Genomic DNA, 17,857 nt, shown 5'->3' with positions numbered 1-17,857 from the left:
ACGGGCCAGCGGGGAGTGGGCTCCTCCCGGTGTCCGAATCCCCGTGGCGGGACGCGCGCAATAAAGCGTTTCCACTCGTTCCGTTCGCTCGCCGCGTGGCTGACCTGACTGCGGGGGCGCGGGGGCCCGGGAGCGGCCCTCCGGCCGGACACGCCGGCGCACTCGGACAGGCGTGGAAGCGCGTCCGGAAGGTCCTCCTTTCCGGGGCTTTGCTCGCTCCCCAGGTCCAGGGAGCGGCGCCCTCCCGGGGTTGCGGACAGACCCGGGTCCGTCCCGTACCAGCCGCCCCGAAGGTGGTCCGGCCCCTTGGAAATGTCCCGGGGCCACCCGGAATTCAGACCCGCCCATCACCGAGTAACTGCTTCGCCACCCGGGATAGGCCGGAAACAGTTCGGATCAGCCCAGCTTCCCGCAAAGACTAGCCCCTGTGGGGTCAGCGCAGGACTAGCGCCGAAGGTTTCCGACTGCGCTTCTGCATAGAGCCAAAGTACGAAAGAGATTAAAAACACTTTGGGAAAATGATTATTTCTCTACTTGAACTTGGCTTCAAGGGTAAAAGTAGCTTAGAACAAATCAACTGGCAGATTTTAAGCACGGAGTTAATTTCAGAAATCTTTTATTGGCATAAAATGGAGAATGTAAATAAGTTGGCACCAAATATTTCATTTAAATCCATATTACAATATTGGGTCAAAAATCTATTTTATCCCTCTTTGCTGTTTTTCCCCCTTCTGCCCACTTTCCTGGGTGTTGGGGGGGCTCGCTGACAACAGTCACAAATCCAGCGACCTAGGAGAAAAATTGTTAGTTAATATAGTATGAAATTTAATGTTTTAGGACTGAATTTTAAATCCATTTGGCTCTCCTTTCTTAGCTATCACTAAGGATACTTCTCTGTGGATCTGTGACATGAAGGACACTAACGAGTTTCCGAAGGAGAAAAATGGAAACTTCCCTTCATTAGCACGATCAGTATCATGTGAAATTCGGTGCCGGGGGCTGGGGCGGGGGCGATTCTCTACAGTGATACTGATTTTAAAAAGTTTCTACGATCCTTTCTGAAATCCAGTCACTCTCCTACTTCAGAGTTCAATACAGAAATCCTCAGATAAAACCTGTTACAGAGTTTGGCTTGTCTTCAGCCTTTCCCTCCGCTGCCCAGTGGCAGCCCCGAGGCCGGGCGCACACCAGACACAGCACTTTAAGCTGACCAGGGATGAGCTGTGCCGCGTACTCCCATCCGAGTCAAGTCGCCTGCTTCTTAATGGTTCCCAGGAAACTTAGCTCGAGGCATGTATTTTATAAAAGTATTATACAGTGTTAACTATGCAAATAAGTTCTAAATTTACACAATTATGTGTAATATTTTAGTCCAATTACTGTGATTTATTCTCCAACTCTGTGTTCATTCCAAAGTTATCTGGAATTGTCATGCTGCCTCATTTTATAGAAATCTGGTTTAATATTTATAAAGGCACAGCGGTCGTTTTTGTTAAGTTTCTGAATAGATGAGCTAAAAATAAAATCAAGGCTTTGAAACAAATTGATGCTCTTGCTTTTAGTTCTTCCAGTGGAAAGACATGAGTTCCCTGTACGGTGAACTCTGCTTCCAGCACCTGGATGGGACATCCCATTTTTTACTCGGGTCGCCTAGCAAAGAAAAGCAGGTGGACGTTATCTGGATAATCACAGCTTTGGTCACGTCTTATGAACAGAAGGATCTTTATGGTGTTTATGCGGAGCCTTTAAAAAAACGCTGGGATAATCCCTTCACTCAAAGATAATGTTCCTCCTTTTTCCAGTCTTTACCTGATGGAATAGCACCAAGGCCCACACAAAAAGTATGATAACCTCTGTCACACACATCACAGAACATCATTTCTTCTTCATGGTGGGGCTGTCCACATACAATGCAAGTTTTACATTCCATACATTGCCATGGGTAGGTCTTAATCATAGAAACAAGCTCCATGGTCATATCCAGGCAAGAAGGATGGCCTAAACCAAAACCAACATTAGTATTTCACAAAAGAATTTTGAACTTAATATGGCATAATAAAATGCTAGTTTGCTTCAAGTTCACGAGTATGGCTACAATGTTTAATCACCAAAGAAATGAAAATATAAGAAGTAGAGAAAAATACATGGGCTTCTTCTATATATTTGATGATTCTTTGATTCAGGTCTAGCTGACAACTAAAACTCCTGGCTTTGGAAGCAATGAATAGGGCGGTTACAATGCGAAGAAGACAGGTCAGTACTCACCACTATTGTCACACTGGGAGCAGTGTATGAGGGATTCAGCCTTCCCTTTCTTGTTGGACTCCTTACCCTTCAGACAAATTCCACATAGAGCATTTGGAATGACCTTTGGCTGGAAGGGTAGAAGAGGGCTATAAATTCATGCCAGAAGAACTTACTGTGGGTTCATAAGGAATTGTGACTGCCTTATCTTTACTCTTGGCTAACTTGCTAACGAGGACCTTTTCGAAGGGCCCAACTTGAGAGCCAGCTTTCAACATACAATGGCCTCCCGACTAAAAGCCTCAGATCTCTTTTAAAAATTCTGTCAACAACGTGATCTCGTGTTAGGATTAAATGGAGCATCCTACACTCCCTTCGTGAACTAGAAGGGAAGACTACAACGAAAAATTGCTCTATTACCGGGAAGAGGAAATCCAGGTACCAAATGACCATTACGTGTATAGTCGGGCTTACCGGAAAACGGAAGGCTCCGTGTGGAGCAGCTTACATACTGGTCTTGTTTAAAAACGGACTGTTTTCCGAAGTTGTAAAAACAGATCTATGAAATCTAAGTTACAAGAATCATTGTTTTAACATTTTTAATTGAAAGATGTCTCATCCATACGTTGTCATGTGCATAAGTGTTTCTGGAAACCAAGCTGTGGTTATTTCCTTTGCATATCTAATAATAAAAGAGCCTGTGCTTAGGGAGAAAGCATTCCACATGAGATACAAAACATAAAAGAGGAAAGTAAGTTTTCAGACAAGCCAAAAAAAAAAAAAAAAAAAACTTAAAAAAAAAATCACAGACACCCTCATATTCTTGAGTACCATTCACTGTGCAGCTTAAAGACTTGCTCAATCCGATGAAAGCACTTGGGCTTTAAAATAACACTGAGCAACACACTGGAAAGGACGAAGAAGAAAAGATGCAGGGCACCTACGGTCGTTGGGGAGGGAGAACATACAAACACCACAGCTCTGACCACAGTGAGACGACGTTCATTCACGCTACTTGAACACGTAAGTGACGGAGGCAGAGAAGGAAGGGCGCGCACGGGCCAAGGAGGAGACGGGCCGGCCGATGTGCGCACAGGACCTGCGGGAGATGCTCTTCAGCAGGACTGTGGTATGTTTTATTCCAACCCCGCCAAACGCATCTTCTCTGTCCCTCTCCTAAGTTACTGAAACAAAGAGGAGCCTCAAGGAAACTCCACCTTCGTATACAGCATTCCAGCTTTGGAATGTCTCCCTGCCACCTTCAAAACCTGTTAGGCCTAAACAATTTGTTCTTAATTCTTTAAATTTTTTATGTTTTAAATTGTCTTTCTTTGCAAAAGATGACAGAGGCATTCAAAAATAATTTTTGGCTTATTTATTTAAAAAAAGTCAACCTTATACATAAATATAATAAAAACAGTAACTCTAAACAATCACACATGTCTCTACAAAATAATAAATATGGAAGTTAAAACATACATAGAGAACTTTCCCGTTAACTATTCTACATCTCCTGTACGTGTGTCCTCATACCCTGCTCCCCCAACAAACAGATCGTGTCCCATGCTCGCACCGTGTGCGTCTCACAGTGCAGTTACCCTCCACTGCTGCTGCTACATTCTAATAAGCAGGAGGTTCTCTCTGTGTTTCCTACACCTAAATACAAAACACCCGGAAGTGCACTTCTATGATCCAAGTTCTGATCTGGTGCTGACCACACCTGTAACTGCCATAACACACAGCAGAAAGCTCTCTCGATACACCGAAATAAGAACTCTTGGCCATGGCACCTGCACTGAATGTAAAAGACAGACTTATTTAATACTTGTAGTTGAAGTTAGATACTGGCATACCAAGTACTTGAATATCTCTCACTGAAGTCAGGGACGTAACTACACAGTATTAAATTCTAAAAGAACTCCTTATAGGAGATCCTTTACAAACGTCAAAAAGGAATCAAACACAAGCTCGTCATTCACATTCTAGAGCAATTCAAGTTCTACAGCCATTAAAATATACATTAAACACCTATGATAAATAGGGACACCAAGAAAATTCTAGGTTTACTTCTAAGCTTAAAATCATAATATTTTGTTGAGCCACTTAAAATTGTTCTTACCCAATAGTCTTCATCTTGATGAAAAGAGGGAGTGGCAGGGGTGGAGAAGGGAGAGAGAAAGAGAGAAAGAGCTTTGTAGCATTTCCTATGGCAATTCCTTGCTCACTCAAGCACTCCGAGCTCTCTGAGAAGCCACGCTGCTCACAGCCAGGACCGCCAGCCGGGAAGCTCGTCTCTGACGGAGACTCCTCCCACGGAGGAGGAAGGGAACCGCGCGCGTAACTCCCGCGGCGACTGACGGAACAGACCCTGTGTCTGACTGCTCTACCTCTAGTAACTGCAACATCAAAGCTTCACTATTGGCAAGAACATTAAAATACCCATCCTAATGGTTCTCAGCATCTCAAATAAAAGGCTCACAATACACTGACTTTCCTGCTCGGGAAAGAACCAAAGATAAGGGAGACTTTCACGGTAACACTAATATAGTATAGACTTTAATTATAAACTTGTCGCATAGGCCTGAATCCTAACAATTATGCTTTCACTGCAGGTTAATGTAACCTAAACAATACTGTCCTACAAATTAAGGGCAAGCACTAGTGAATCTTATTAAGCAAGACATCAGATACGTCGTCATTTCTTGTAACTCCAACATATTTATATATATATGACCTTCAGCTTGTCAGCACCCGAATATTTAGGCACATCTTGGCTTATTAATATTTTTCATAGAGAGGTTACTTTTAACAAACATGTCCATATTAATGTATTAAGTCTAGATACTGGTTGTTCCAAACTTTGAAACACCTGAAACATTTTTAGGTGCTAAAAATGTTCACAGAAATTATAAAATGTATATTTTGCATATTACACTCCCTTGAGTAATATCAATTTAGGTTAATCTATAGGATTTCTTCTAGATTAAATCAATGATACTGTGGAATAATTCTTCTTTTTCAGCCTCTATTAAAACATGTATCTCACCACTCTCCCCTCCGAACCCAGGATGAACCCAGGCTTGTGGTGAACGGTCTCCTCCGTGCTCAGTGCCCTCCGCGGCGCACGGCAGGCTAGCTTTCCAAGACTAACTCTTTGGACTTCACTTGCTTTCAATTATGAAGCATTAATTTACAGCTTTTACATTTAAAAAATTAGGTAAGCTATCCGTGTAAAAACAAGTATAAAATCGCACGTCTGCGGCCTATTCAAGCCATCCCTGGAAGCCGACCTTTGCCAAACGAAGCTTAAGATTTGCTTGCCACAGGCTGAAAAAACATATATTTTTAAACTGATTATATAAAGGCATCTTCAAACTGAATGTGGATTAAACACACTAATTTGCTAAGTTGCTTTATTTACTTCAGGAAAAGAAAGGCGAGCGGACCGCAAGAAGGGTCCAGCGGGGGAAGAGAAGTTGGCCGGTAGCCCGCACGCACCTGTTTCTCAAGATCATCCACCGCGACCCCAATCCTGACACACGACAAGATGGTTCAACAGTCCCACTCAGCAAACCGCTCCCTCGCCTTACTCTAAGACGCTCCTTCCAAACACCTTCACAACCACAATAAAAGGCATAATCTGATAGAACCCGGACTGTATGAATGGTCTATCTTACCATTACTGTCCAGAACGTAAAACCGTGCAGCTGATGTCACCTCTTCCAGGACGTTCCAAACCCCCCACGCAGGGGTAAGGCTACTCACCTCTCACCTAGACTTCTGAAGGGGAAGACGCTGACAGAAACATGGCTGAGAGCACACGGCCTTACTCTGAGCCAGGCTATGTCACTAAATGGTGCCTACATCGCGGTCCTGGAGTTAGAGACGCTATGTGCCAAGGCTACGCTACAAATCACCACAGTGTAAGTGACAGGTCGTACTACTTTCCGTTGCAGAGTCAGCTAAATTTGGCCAACAGATCAAATATTCACGGGATAAAACCCAGATCTCTTTCCGGAAGAGGCAGCTTATTCTAAGAGCCCAACCACCCGTCCCTCACAGCTCAGCTCTGCTCAACACTAGCATGTTTTAGACGTCAGATAGTGACGTTCTTTACTCCAAGGAAACAAACTATAAAGTTCTGCCTACGAAATAAAATTTTTTTAAAAACCCATACTTGCCTGGTTATTGTTTAAAAGTCAAAAAAAGATTTTCTTATAAATTGTACATCTCCAGAAACAGAAGCTGAACCAGAGGCCAAAGTGACAGCAAAGCCACCAAGAAAAGAAAGCAGAAGAGAAGGCAGCCGACAGAGGGCACACACCACAGAACAGCGAGTGGGGGGCGGCAGGCAGAGCTCCCCCGCTCTGGAGGTCAGAGTTAAAACTATGTCGGGGAAAGAGGCTGGTCAGGAAGGAAGCAGAGTCAGGGGCTTTTTTCTTCTACCTTGTACCCAGGGACTGACTTGGACAGTACAGAACGTTTGGAAGCGTCTTTTCTTGGAGTAGCAGCTTTGTCCTTGGATCTCTGTCTTCCCTGGAAAGGCTCCTCCTGGCCGTCGGGAAGGCCTTCCCCCTCGGACACGTTGCCGGAGGAGCTGTCCTGGAGGTCACAAACACAAACAGAAATTCCTTGGAATGCACAGACTGGACTGTGATTTGTAAAAAGTTTTAAAGTTCCATCAATCTAAAAATAAAAAGCTAAATAGAAAAAGCTTTTTCCAGTGCAGACTGAAAGAAGTCGTGTTAAAAGTCACCCACCTGCCTTATGAATACGTGAGAGCTCAGAGCTCACTCCACTCACGCCAGCCAGTACCTTAACGCACCGTCTCCTGACGTAACACGACAGGACTGTCGGCTTTGGTGCTTCAACCACGGGGGGCATTGTTTCAGACAAAAAAACTGCTTAAAGGGGCGCCTGGGTGGCTCAGTGGGTTAAGCCGCTGCCTTCGGCTCCGGTCATGATCTCAGGGTCCTGGGATCAAGTCCCACATCGGGCTCTCTGCTCAGTGGGGAGCCTGCCTCCCTCTCTCTCTCTCTCTCTCTCTCTCTGCCTGCCTCTCTGCCTACTTGTGATTTCTCTCTGTCAAATAAATAAATAAAATCTTTAGGGGAAAAAAAAAAAACTGCTTAAAAAATACACTGTCTTAGATAAGTGTGGGTATTCTTCCTGAGTAGTGAGTGTCACGGGTTCTTCAAGCTCCGTCTTGCATCCCACACAAGTCCTCATGACAGTATCTGACATACTTTATATGTTCAAAGTTTAACACTTGGATATCTCATCACTGAATTCTTCATCTATTAATTTAAAATTTTCTAGTTAAATAAAAATGCTATGCTCAAGTAAATTATGAAAATTTTAAGTGAGAAAATTAGGTCATCCATAACTACTCTGATAAACATTCTGAGACAACCCCTGGAAACGTGAATGCATCAGTTGTGTGTCTGCATAAATACCCAGATTCACACATGCACACACTCAAACATTTACCCCACCTACACGTATTCCTCATTTTATTAGAACACTGGTGGGGCACCTGGGTGGCTCAGTCAGCTAAGCAACTGACTCTTGGTTTTGGCTGAGGTCAGAGTCGTGAGATCGAGCCCCATGTCAGGCTCCACGCTCAGTGTGGAGTCTATTTAAGCTTCTCTCTCTCCCTCTCCTTCTGACCCTCCCCCACTCCACTAAAATAAGTAAGTCTTTAAATAAGATCTTAAACACACACACACACACACACACACACTGGATTCCACTGAGTGTGTGTTCATGGGTTTTTCAACTGTTTTAAGTATTATATGCATTTTACCACATGTCATGTAAATGTAATGTATCACCTTAAATTTATGGACATTAAATTTATTCCTAATTTCCATTATAAAAAATACTGTTAACACTACAATGGCCATGTTTTTCCTAATTAAATTTTATCCTTCAGGTAAACTCTGTTAGTATATTTGCTAGGTCAAATTCTGTGGAAGTTAAAAATCTTGGTATAAACTGTTAAATGCTCTCCTGAAATGCTGGATTACTTTATTTTTTTTAAAAGATTATATTTATTTATTTGACAGAGAGAGAGAGATCACAAGCAGGCAGAGAGGCAGGCAGAGATAGGGGGAAGCAGGCTCCCCGCTGAGCAGAGAGCCCGATGCGGGGCTGGATCCGAGGACCCTGAGATCATGACCTGGACTGAAGGCAGCGGCTCAACCCATTGAGCCCCCCAGGCGCCCCACAGACTACTATGGCAGAGTGAGTAAAAATCAACCCCAATATATCCTGCTTCCGCCGCAGCTCCCCTTTTACCAGTAGGACAGGAAAAAGTGGCGCCATCGCTTTAATATCTGAAGAGCATCTCATTTTACGTAACACGTATCATCAAATATTTTAGAAGTTGTTGCTGCCCATTTAACGGAGCACACTCTCGGGCGCAGGCTGGCTGTAAGGAGGGTTAAAATGGCCAGAGCCGCTCAGCGCGCCGCGCCCGATCACATCGAACCCTCTGCTCTCCTTCACCCTCCACCGAGCACACTAACTCTCCCCAGTCATGCAACTGCGTTTTGCTTTAAAAAGAGGGGAAAAAAAAAAAAAGTCGTACAAGAAAAACCTACATAATAACACCTTCAAATTTTCCTATAGGAAATCTAAATTATTAATTAAGCAGTAGGACGGGGTGCCTTGTGGGCTAAGCATCTGCCTTTGGCTAAGATCCCGAGGTCCTGGGACGAAGCCCAGAGTGGGGAATCGCGGCTCAGCAGGGAGCTTGATCGTCCCTCTCCTCTTGCTTGTGCTCTCCGTCACCGTATGTCTCTCTCTCAAATAAATACAAAAAATATTTTTTTAAAAAATTAAGCAATAGGAACACAAGTTCATGTACTCCCCAAACCAGGACAGTTCAACACAGGACTGTAAACTCATGTCCGGTGCCCTTTTGGAACCTGCCTGTGATAACCTGAAAGGCAACTTTAAAAATAAAACTTACCAAAGGCCATCCATAGCCTGTCTCTACTAATGCACAGAATAAATAATTTTCCTGATGAAAGCATTCAGGAAAGCACATGCAACTGCCCCTTTTCAAAAAGAGGGTGGCGATGCACGTTCCATTCAACATCTGGGAAAGCGATCAGCAAACCCTCTAGGGGAAGGGGCACCTCCTGGTGAAGACCAGCACTCCTACCGAAGTCCCTTTGTGTTTCTGTTTCTCGTCGCCTCGACCGTCCTCGGCATCGTCCGAGTCACCATCACTGTCAAGGGCCGGCAGCTCGGGGTCCAGGGGGGGCTCGTAGAGCGCAGTGTTGAGCGGCAGATACCGCAGCTCATCCGGGGAGTACCTGCGGCTCAGAGAAGCGACCGTCAGTTGCCGTCTGTGAGGAACAGGGCTGCTCTAACCCACGAGCTTCAAACGCAGCCCACTGTGCCTGCTAGCCCAGCTACTTCTGGAAAATGACTACAGATGTGACAAGGAAGTTTTCATTTTTACCAAGTAAGAAAAGTAATAAAAAGCTTAAACGTTTTTGCACCAGACTAAGAGTGTAATATGCGTATTTGATTCTTATTATCAAGATCATGTCTCTCTCCTTCATCTTCAACCCAAAAAGAAGGGAAAGAAGTCAGCAGACTAAAGCGGGAACTGTGGCAATTAAGGACCCTGCACAGAAGCCATGCGGCCCGAGCGCCCCAGCCCTGCTCCCCGAGTTATCACTGCTGCTCCACCCGGGGGGGGGCGGTGACGACGCGGCCGCCTCCCCGGCGGACGAGGCCGCATCAACGGATGCACTGCCGCACGCCAGTACGCGGTCCACATTATTGAAGAAACAAATGAACCCTTTGTGTCTGACACTAGAGATCAGCAGCAGCCACACCAGAGGACACATCTGGGTCACTCCCACCCACAGGCCACCCTTGCCCACATCACCCCCTGTCCAAACCCTGCAATCTGCGTTCAGCACTGCCTAGCAGACACAGCAAAAAGCAAAGGCCTGCTACCCTGGCATATTGCTTTTAAGTCTGCTGGCCCAGAAGTGAAATTAGTCTGCTAACGCATGATTTAAATATGACTTTCTATTTTACACACTAGCCTTTAAGGAACAGTCTCTTTCCTCAAGAACGTAAGGTTTAAGGCTGATGTAAAAGCGGAGATTCTCAAACAACATGCCCCTGCTAGCCTGAGTTTCCACGACGATCCGTCGGGAATGCCAGACGAGCAACACTCTCGCTCGCCGGGTGCGCGCAGCAGCAGCAGCAGGGGCGGGCGTGCGGCGGGGACAAGCAGGTGGTCGCGCCCGTCGGGCGGCCACTCTGCTCAATGGTCATAAAACCAGTGAGTACCTTTTGTAGTATTCCTGAAACTGTCCAGGGATGAGGGCCACCGGGTAGGAGCTGACCTTGGTTCGCTCTGTCGGCAACACTCTGTACTTCCCTTGAGGCACCTGGATGACCTGGGTTAAGGTGAAGAGAAATGCAACACTGACTGCGCCTCGGGATCAAGGTTTTAGAGCACGGAGCCACCCGTTCTCCGCGGCGCCCCCTCCCCGGCAGGAGACATTAGGAACCAGAGCCCGAGGACACAGGACAGTGTTTCTCGCTATACAGGGAAGTCGCATCTGGCTCATCGCAGCCATCAGTGCTGAGGGACACGCGTGCGCTTCTGCCCCCGCAGAGAGCAGGGGGCCTGGGCAACGCCACGCGCGTCCTCATCTACGGAACGAGAAGAGCGAGCTTCAGCCTCACGTGGCAACTGAGTCTTACGTGAATGGAGATGGAAATTTCTTAAAAGAACCTTTGGGACAAGCAGCAGGATATCGACCTCAGAGCAAACCACACGTCCCTCCCTCCTCTCTCTGCCTCGCGCACACACACACGCACACACACTCACACACAGAAGCAAGCAGAGTATTACAGGCACATGGTCAGAAGTTCTGTCTTAACTTCTGGGGCAGAAAAGGACGCGCTCCCGGTACAGAACAACAGCGGTTCCGCAAAGCAGGCCCCGCCCGCTCTGCCCCGGGAGCGCTAGGGAGGCTCTAGGGAGGCTCGGGAGCTCAGAACGCGAAGCAGCCCTACGTGCGTCTGCAAGTCGAAGTAAGCTCGTCGCTCCTCCATACGCTCCCGGTTCAAGTTGCTGTTAAATTCGGCTGCTTTTTTGGCAGCTTTCTTAATGTACTCAGGCACTTTGCTGGCTTCAACTTTCTGAGTGTTCTGTTGTTGCAGTTGCTGAAATAAAAGTATGACAGTGGGAAGTCACATGTGACTGCACATGTCACTCTCCCCAACCGAGTAAGAGATGCCAGTCACCTCAATACTTACAGAATACTCTTTATAATGATCTGTAATTCGCTGACGCTCTTTCTCTTGTAAAATAACAGAGTACTCAGCATGTTTGGCTGGATATTCTTTTATCATTAAATCAATCACTTCATCACTGCGCAATGCTGTTAAACCTATTTTACACCAAAAAAAGGTAAAAAAAAAAAAAAAAAAAAAAAAACCTCTTTTAAGGCTGTGAGCAAAAGTAGTTTTCAAAATTTGCTTTTTCTTTAATCTACTCTATATTTAAAGTTTTCCAGTAGTCAAGGGAAAATACTGTAATACATTTAAAAAAAACAAACAATATTCATAATATAAGGTCAAACACTTAAAAAAGGAAACTCATCAAGTTGCAAAGGAAAATAAATCAATTTTTCAACCACATTTTTTTAAGATTCAACATACTACAAACATATACCCTTTATTAAAAGCAATGGCTAAATAACGGTGCATACTAACTACAGGCCACTGAAGATTAAGGATTATCCTTAATCTAATATCCTTAACTAAGGAAGGATATTAGAAGAAAACGAGTTTTTCAGTAGTCTTTTGTACTTAGTTTTGCAGTACTCAGTTTTCAAACTCAGTACACTAGGAATATTACATGGAGTCCATTCACACTCCACGAGAAGCACCAGCACACACGCAAGTCATACAGGCCATTTTCAAAAGTCAGAGCATCGCGTCAGACCAACTGCTATGATGAACAACCATGGTTTCACATTAAAAAGTAGCCACGGTGCATTAAAAATGTTTACGAAAGAAAAACTGGCAACAAAGCATGGAGATAATCACACGGAACAAAAAACAGAGCAAAATGTGCATCACTAGAGATAAAGACCAAGACTTGTAAAAACTACCATACAAATTTTGCACACACCCTCACACACACTTCTATGAAATGTTATGTCATTCTCCTTTTTTTGTTTTTAACAAAAACCAAATATAAACAAGTTAGCACTTAAATAGTTCAATCTATGCCATTAATTTTGTAAAACACTTTAAATTTAGCAAAGAGGACAAACCCCCATGCAGTGTCTCCTCATAAACACCTAGCTTTCAGAATCCCCGTTCAGAGCCTCTGTTACCTAGAGTACACTGCGTCTCCGTGATGACATTCAGCTCCCGCAGGTAGAGTTTCTCCTTATGGGACAAATCTCGTCGCTCTAAATCTCCAAAGAAAAGAACAAAAGACTATGAAAAATAGTCTTTTGCATTTGTAACATTATGCATTTTTCAAACTTTTAAAAACTTAAAAACCTTTTTAAGATTTTTTTTAAAAAGTTAAATTCTTTATGGACTTAAAAAAGTACTGCGTGTTATATATTCCAAAGATTACTAAAGAGACCACGCAAATAATCTTACAAATTCAAGGAATTAAAGCTAAATTAAAGTTGAAAACAGAATAACCCAAAGCAAGAACAGTAACTTGGCTGCACCGACAGCTTTTCTCAAATCCAGACACAGCCCCATGTAGCTGCCTCCCTCACTCAGGCCAGGGAGCAACGGGAAAGAATCAAACTCCTGCTGCTTTCAGCCGCAACAGGACTTATTTCTAAGACTCTTCCCCAGGAAATTCACCTTCCACATTGTCCTTTTAAGTCCATGTATAAGGCATAAGAGCAAGCTGAGAGCGCAGAGAAGTACTGGGTGACAGGAGTAGGGAAAATCAGCAGCAGAACGGACAATGTATTACACATAACCCATACGCAAAGATCCAGAAGCTGATAACTTATCAAAAACGATTACTAGTAGTTCAAAGTCAGGCTTAATCTGTTACATAAACTAAGACGTAATACCTGGATATTTCCGTTTAAAGGAGGTCACCCCCAAGTATTCACTGACTTGCTCCTGAAGCATATAGTATTCTCCTGTTTCGTCAGGCGGCCACTTGTACTCTATCAAATTTTCTGCTGGGTAGTAGCTAAAGCTAAGCAGAGAAATATGTATTATGCCTTAAATGTGGCTTTTATTAAGTTTTATTCATTTTTATTTTAAGGATCTATTTTTGAGTTTTATTTTTAGGAATTTTAGAGAACTACTTTAATTAGTTAAATTCTCATTCAGTGTTCTGACTCTGCCATACATACAAGATCCCCCGGTCTTGTGCGTCCAATAACACAACAGAACGGGCAGAGGGAGAGAAAGCAAGCAGTGTACGAAAGCCCACAACCACACACCCCAAAGAACCAAGGCTCAGCACGGCCCGCTGTAGAGGAATTCTGTGGCGTAAGAGGTCTACACGGCCAAATCGGTGGCAACGTTCCTCCAGAATTCCCTCTCCTGGGCTCCACACCTACTCCGCTATTTCTCCCGCCCAAGGCGTTTCCCACACGTTGTTCAGCGAGTCAAACAGTTAAGAAAGCAGAACTCCAGAAACCTGTTTCTCAAAGAGCTGAACTATACACCGTACTGTTTGTTCTCCTGAACTCCACAAAGCCAGAAACACAGAACAGACCCGGTGTGAAGGTGCCCGGTCCCAACCCTGCGGACCCGTCCGAGTCCCGGGGACCAGTCCTAGTCCTGACCAGCCAGCGACAGAGCTCCGGACCTGCCAACCCAACCTCTAAATCTCACCAGGGGATACAGTGGCAAGAATAGCATCCAATTAGAAGTAATGACCAAATAGTAGAGTTTTCTCAAAAACAGTGTTGGGAAATCAGATATCCAAATGCAAAAGTGTGAAATTGGACCCTTACCTCCAATCACATTCAAAAACAGATCAACAACCTCAACAGAAGAACCAGACCAGAAAACTCTTGGAAAACACAGCAGAAACTCTCCCTGATCTTAGATTTGGCAACAGGTTCTAGATAGGACATCAAAACCATGAGCAACAAAAGAAAAATGATTCAAACTTCAACAAAATTAAAAATTTTGTGCATCAAAGGACTCTTCCAACAAAGTGAAAAGGCAACCGGCAGAGTCAGAATTGCAGATGGGCAAGAGATGAACACCCAGAACGCATAAGAACCTCCCGCTGTGCAGCAGCAACAGAACAAACAACCCAATTCAGAAATGCTTTTCTGCATTTCCTCTCCACCCCCCCAAAGGAGCCACAGAGAAGTACTGACAGGTGGTCAACTTCACTGGCCATTTCAGAAATTCAAATTCAAATGCAAATGACATCGGGCTGCGACTTCACGGCCCGCAGGATGGCCATTCACAGAAGTGGGACAGAACCCACAGCCCTGGACACTGCACCGCTGCTGGGACCAGAACATGAGGTGCTCACTGTGGAAAGCAGCTTGGTGGGTCCTCCAAGTGCTAGACACAGAATCACCGCACGATCCAGCGCTCCTCTCCAAGGGATGCACCCAAAGGGACTGAAAACAGGGACTGAAAACAGGGACTGAACACTTATTGACCCCGCAGCGTTCACCGCAGCCCAGTTCACAGCAGTCCGAGCGGGAAACCACCCCACTGTCCGTCCGATGAAAAGACAGACTAGAGGCATCTGTCCACACGAAGGAGCTCAGTTCAGCCCTAAAGAGAAAGAAGGTTCTGACACAGCCTCCAACAGGAGCTTTCAAGAAACGATGCTGAAAGGAGCCGGACACAACAGGACAGAAACTGTAGGATTCCATCTACACGAGGCGAACCCGAAGTCGGAGGCTGCCGGCGCCGGGGAAAGAGGCAGTGGCAACGGCCACGGCTTCAGGCCGGCCCACTTCCGCGCGGTAGAGACGCATGGGGGCGCAGGGGGCGGCTGCAGGGCGCTGGACGCAGCCGTGCCGCTGAGTGACACACCCCAGTGTCACTACGACGGTGGGTTTTCTACGCGGATTTCATCACGATCACGTTTACATCGCAGGGACAGCCAAAGTCCTGCCGCGTCCCGCGCTGCACATGACCCAAGTACTGGTCCTAGTCACTCCCTCGGCCCCGGCGGGCCGGGCCGGGCCGGGGGGGGGGGGGGGGGGTCCGCAGGGCAGCGCGGGAACCGGGGGCAGGGACAGGACCGTACCCCAGGTCTTGACTGGCCGTCTCACAACTCCGGCAGCTGTCTCCCGAGCCCGTGCGCCGCCGTTTGGATGCGGGCGTCCCGTCATTGGAGTCGGCGTCGGCGTCACCCTAGACGTCCCGAAGAGCGAAGACGTGAGACACGGGAAGGCGGGGAGCAAAGCGCGGTGACGCATCTCCGCGGACTTGCCCAAAGGCTCCACTCAAGGGCTTTCGAGGGACAAGGATCCTCCCCGCGTCTCCTCGCGGGCGGCAACGCGGGGCGGCGGGACCGGGAAGGAAACTATGAAAATAAACGTGACCCGCACAGTCCCCGGCGGGCGTCCGCGCTCGCCCCGCCTCCCGCGCCGGTTTCTCGCCGGCCCGCAGCGCCCGCGCGAGCCTCCTGCGCCCGGCCCGGAGCTGCGGGACGGACGGTGCGAGCGGCGCCCTGACCTCCCAGCGAGCAGGCGCGCCGGGTCGGGCGAGCGAACGCAGCCGCTCACGAGCGTGTCCCCGCCCACGCCCCCCGCCCCGCCGCCGACACACGGGCAGGACACGCGGCCGCGCGCGACGAGGACGCACGGGTTTCGGGCCGGGTCCTCCGGCCGCGACTTCGGTCCCGCACGGCGGAGACTGGACGCTCCGCCGGGTCCCCACGGGCACTGCGCCTGCCGGCCGCGGCCCCTCCGTGTCGGCCGACGGAGACGCGGCGCGGGCGCGGGCGGCTCCCTGCGGGGAAGCGCGCCCCGCACGGCCCAGCGGGCCACTCGGCGTCCCGTAAAGTTGGCCGCGACGTGACCGCCGCGCTCGCCCCGCCTCCGAGTGGAACCGCTCGGAAAAAGTTAAAAAGGCAAAGTCCCCGCAGCGCGGCAGCACTTCCGCCGGCGGCGCCCCGCGTGCGCTCAGTGCGCCCTGCCGGGGCCTGCGGGGACCCGGGCGTCCCCCCCGCGGCCTGCCCAGCCCCCACCTTCGGCCCCGCGGCTCTCGGGCGCCTCCGGCCGGACACGCGGCGCCCCGAGCTCGCGGACACGGCGCCTCCCGCGCTTCAGCGCCCGGAAGGGCGGCGCGGGGGTCGGGGGGGGCCGCGGGCTGCTGCGGTTCCCGGCGAAGTTCGCGGGCGACGGGGGCTCCCGCCGACCCAACGCAGGCCCCGCGCCGCCCCGCAGCCTCCGGGCCGCTTTCCCCGCTCGCGGCCGGGACGCCGCACCCCGGGGGCCGCTTCCGCCCCGCGCGCTCCGAGCCCCGCGCTCGCGGCCAGGCCGCCCCCGCCGCCTCACGGGGCCGGGCCGCGGGCGGAGGGCGGCCTCGGCGGAGCGGAACCGCGGCCTCCGGCCCTTCCCGGCGGGGCGACCCCCCGCGGCCCGGCCTCGCCGCCGCCGCCGCCTCCCGCCCCGCCCCGCCGCCCCGGCCCGTCCCCGCCCCGCCGCGCCGGCCGCCGCTCCTACCTTCGGGGACGGCGCTCCGGGGGTGGCCGGGTCACTGTCGCACGGCCGCGGGGACAGCGCCGTCCCGGGCCCGGCCGCCGCCGCCATCAGCCCGAGCGCCCCGCGCCGCCGCCGCCGCCGCCGCCGCCGCCTCGTCCCGGCCGCCGCCGCCGCTGCCGCCGCCGCCGCCGCCGCCGCGCGGGCCGCTCGCCGCCCGGGCCCCGCCCCCTCCGCCCGCCCGCCGCCGCCGCCGCCGCCGCCGCCGCCGCCGCCGCCCGGGGGCCGGCCCCTGCCGCCGCGCGCCCCGCGGCCCGCCAGCGCCGCCGCCACCGCCATGGCCGCCGCCAGCGCGCCGCCCGGCCGCCGCGGCTGAGGGGGCGGAAGGAGGCCGCCGGCGGCCCGCGCGTCAGCCCGCCCCGCCGCCGGCCCCGGCTCTTCCCGCCGCGCCGCCGCCCCTCGGCCCGCGCCCCCGGCCCCGCGCCGCCGCCGCCGCCGCCGCCGCCCCGCTCGCCCCGCGGCCCCGCGCGATCCTCCGGCCGCCGCCGCCGCCGCCGCCGCCGCCTCCTCCCCGCCCGCCGCAGCCCGGCGCGCTCCGCGGCCCCACCTCCCGCCGGCGCCCCAGCCCCCGGCCCCGCCCCGGCCCGCCGCCCCCTCCCCGCGGCCCCCGGCCCGGCCCCGCCGCGCGCCCGCCCGCTCCTCCCACCGCGCCCGCGCCGCCCCGCCCGGGGGTCCCCGCCGCCCCGCCCCCAACCCCAACCCCGCCCCCTCCCCGGGACCCTCCGCCGCCTGCCCCCGGGGGTCCCCTCCGCCCCTCCCCCCTCGCCGAGGGACTCTCCTCCCGGCCCCCTTCTCCCGGGGGTCCCCGTCCTCCTGCCCCGGTCTCCCGACGGACCCTCCCCCCGGGGGTCCCCCGTCCCGGTCCCGCCCCCGCCCCCGTCCCCGTG

General features: G+C 50.5%; 1 protein-coding gene across 3 annotated transcripts; it reads right to left on the bottom strand.

The window, feature by feature from the left end:
• Positions 1–599: 599 nt before the first annotated feature.
• On the bottom strand, positions 600–17,098 carry PHF10 (PHD finger protein 10). 3 transcript variants are annotated; one of them, XM_059176490.1, is made up of 12 exons: positions 16,935–17,098; positions 15,512–15,618; positions 13,344–13,474; positions 12,633–12,710; positions 11,545–11,678; positions 11,302–11,451; positions 10,567–10,676; positions 9,416–9,569; positions 6,691–6,846; positions 2,266–2,374; positions 1,810–1,998; positions 600–789 (listed from the first exon to the last, which is right to left on the bottom strand). In XM_059176490.1, exons 1-12 carry the CDS (start codon positions 17,019–17,021, stop codon positions 704–706), a joined length of 1,491 nt encoding a protein of 496 aa, XP_059032473.1. In that variant the 5' UTR covers positions 17,022–17,098; the 3' UTR covers positions 600–703. The 3 variants fall into 3 exon arrangements, with proteins under 3 accessions (XP_059032473.1, XP_059032472.1, XP_059032474.1); XM_059176489.1 differs by having other exon boundaries at positions 12,633–12,716; positions 16,935–17,097; XM_059176491.1 differs by lacking the exon at positions 16,935–17,098 and adding an exon at positions 16,457–16,668 and having other exon boundaries at positions 12,633–12,716.
• Positions 17,099–17,857: the final 759 nt, after the last annotated feature.

The sequence above is a fragment of the Mustela lutreola genome, chromosome 6 (genome assembly GCF_030435805.1).
Source record: "Mustela lutreola isolate mMusLut2 chromosome 6, mMusLut2.pri, whole genome shotgun sequence".
NCBI lineage: Eukaryota > Metazoa > Chordata > Mammalia > Carnivora > Mustelidae > Mustela > Mustela lutreola.
Note: the sequence above shows the minus strand (reverse complement) of the source record. Positions and strands in the feature narration are given on the sequence as shown.

Coding starts and splice junctions, on each gene's coding strand:
- PHF10 (XM_059176489.1), bottom strand. CDS start 17,021: ATGGCGGCGGCGGCCGGGCCCGGGACGGCGCTGTCCCCGCGGCCGTGC. Junction 10,677..11,301: donor ACTTCGACTTGCAGACGCAC/GTAGGGCTGCTT, acceptor ACCTTAACCCAG/GTCATCCAGGTGCCTCAAGG. Junction 6,847..9,415: donor AGAAACACAAAGGGACTTCG/GTAGGAGTGCTG, acceptor TGTGACCTCCAG/GACAGCTCCTCCGGCAACGT.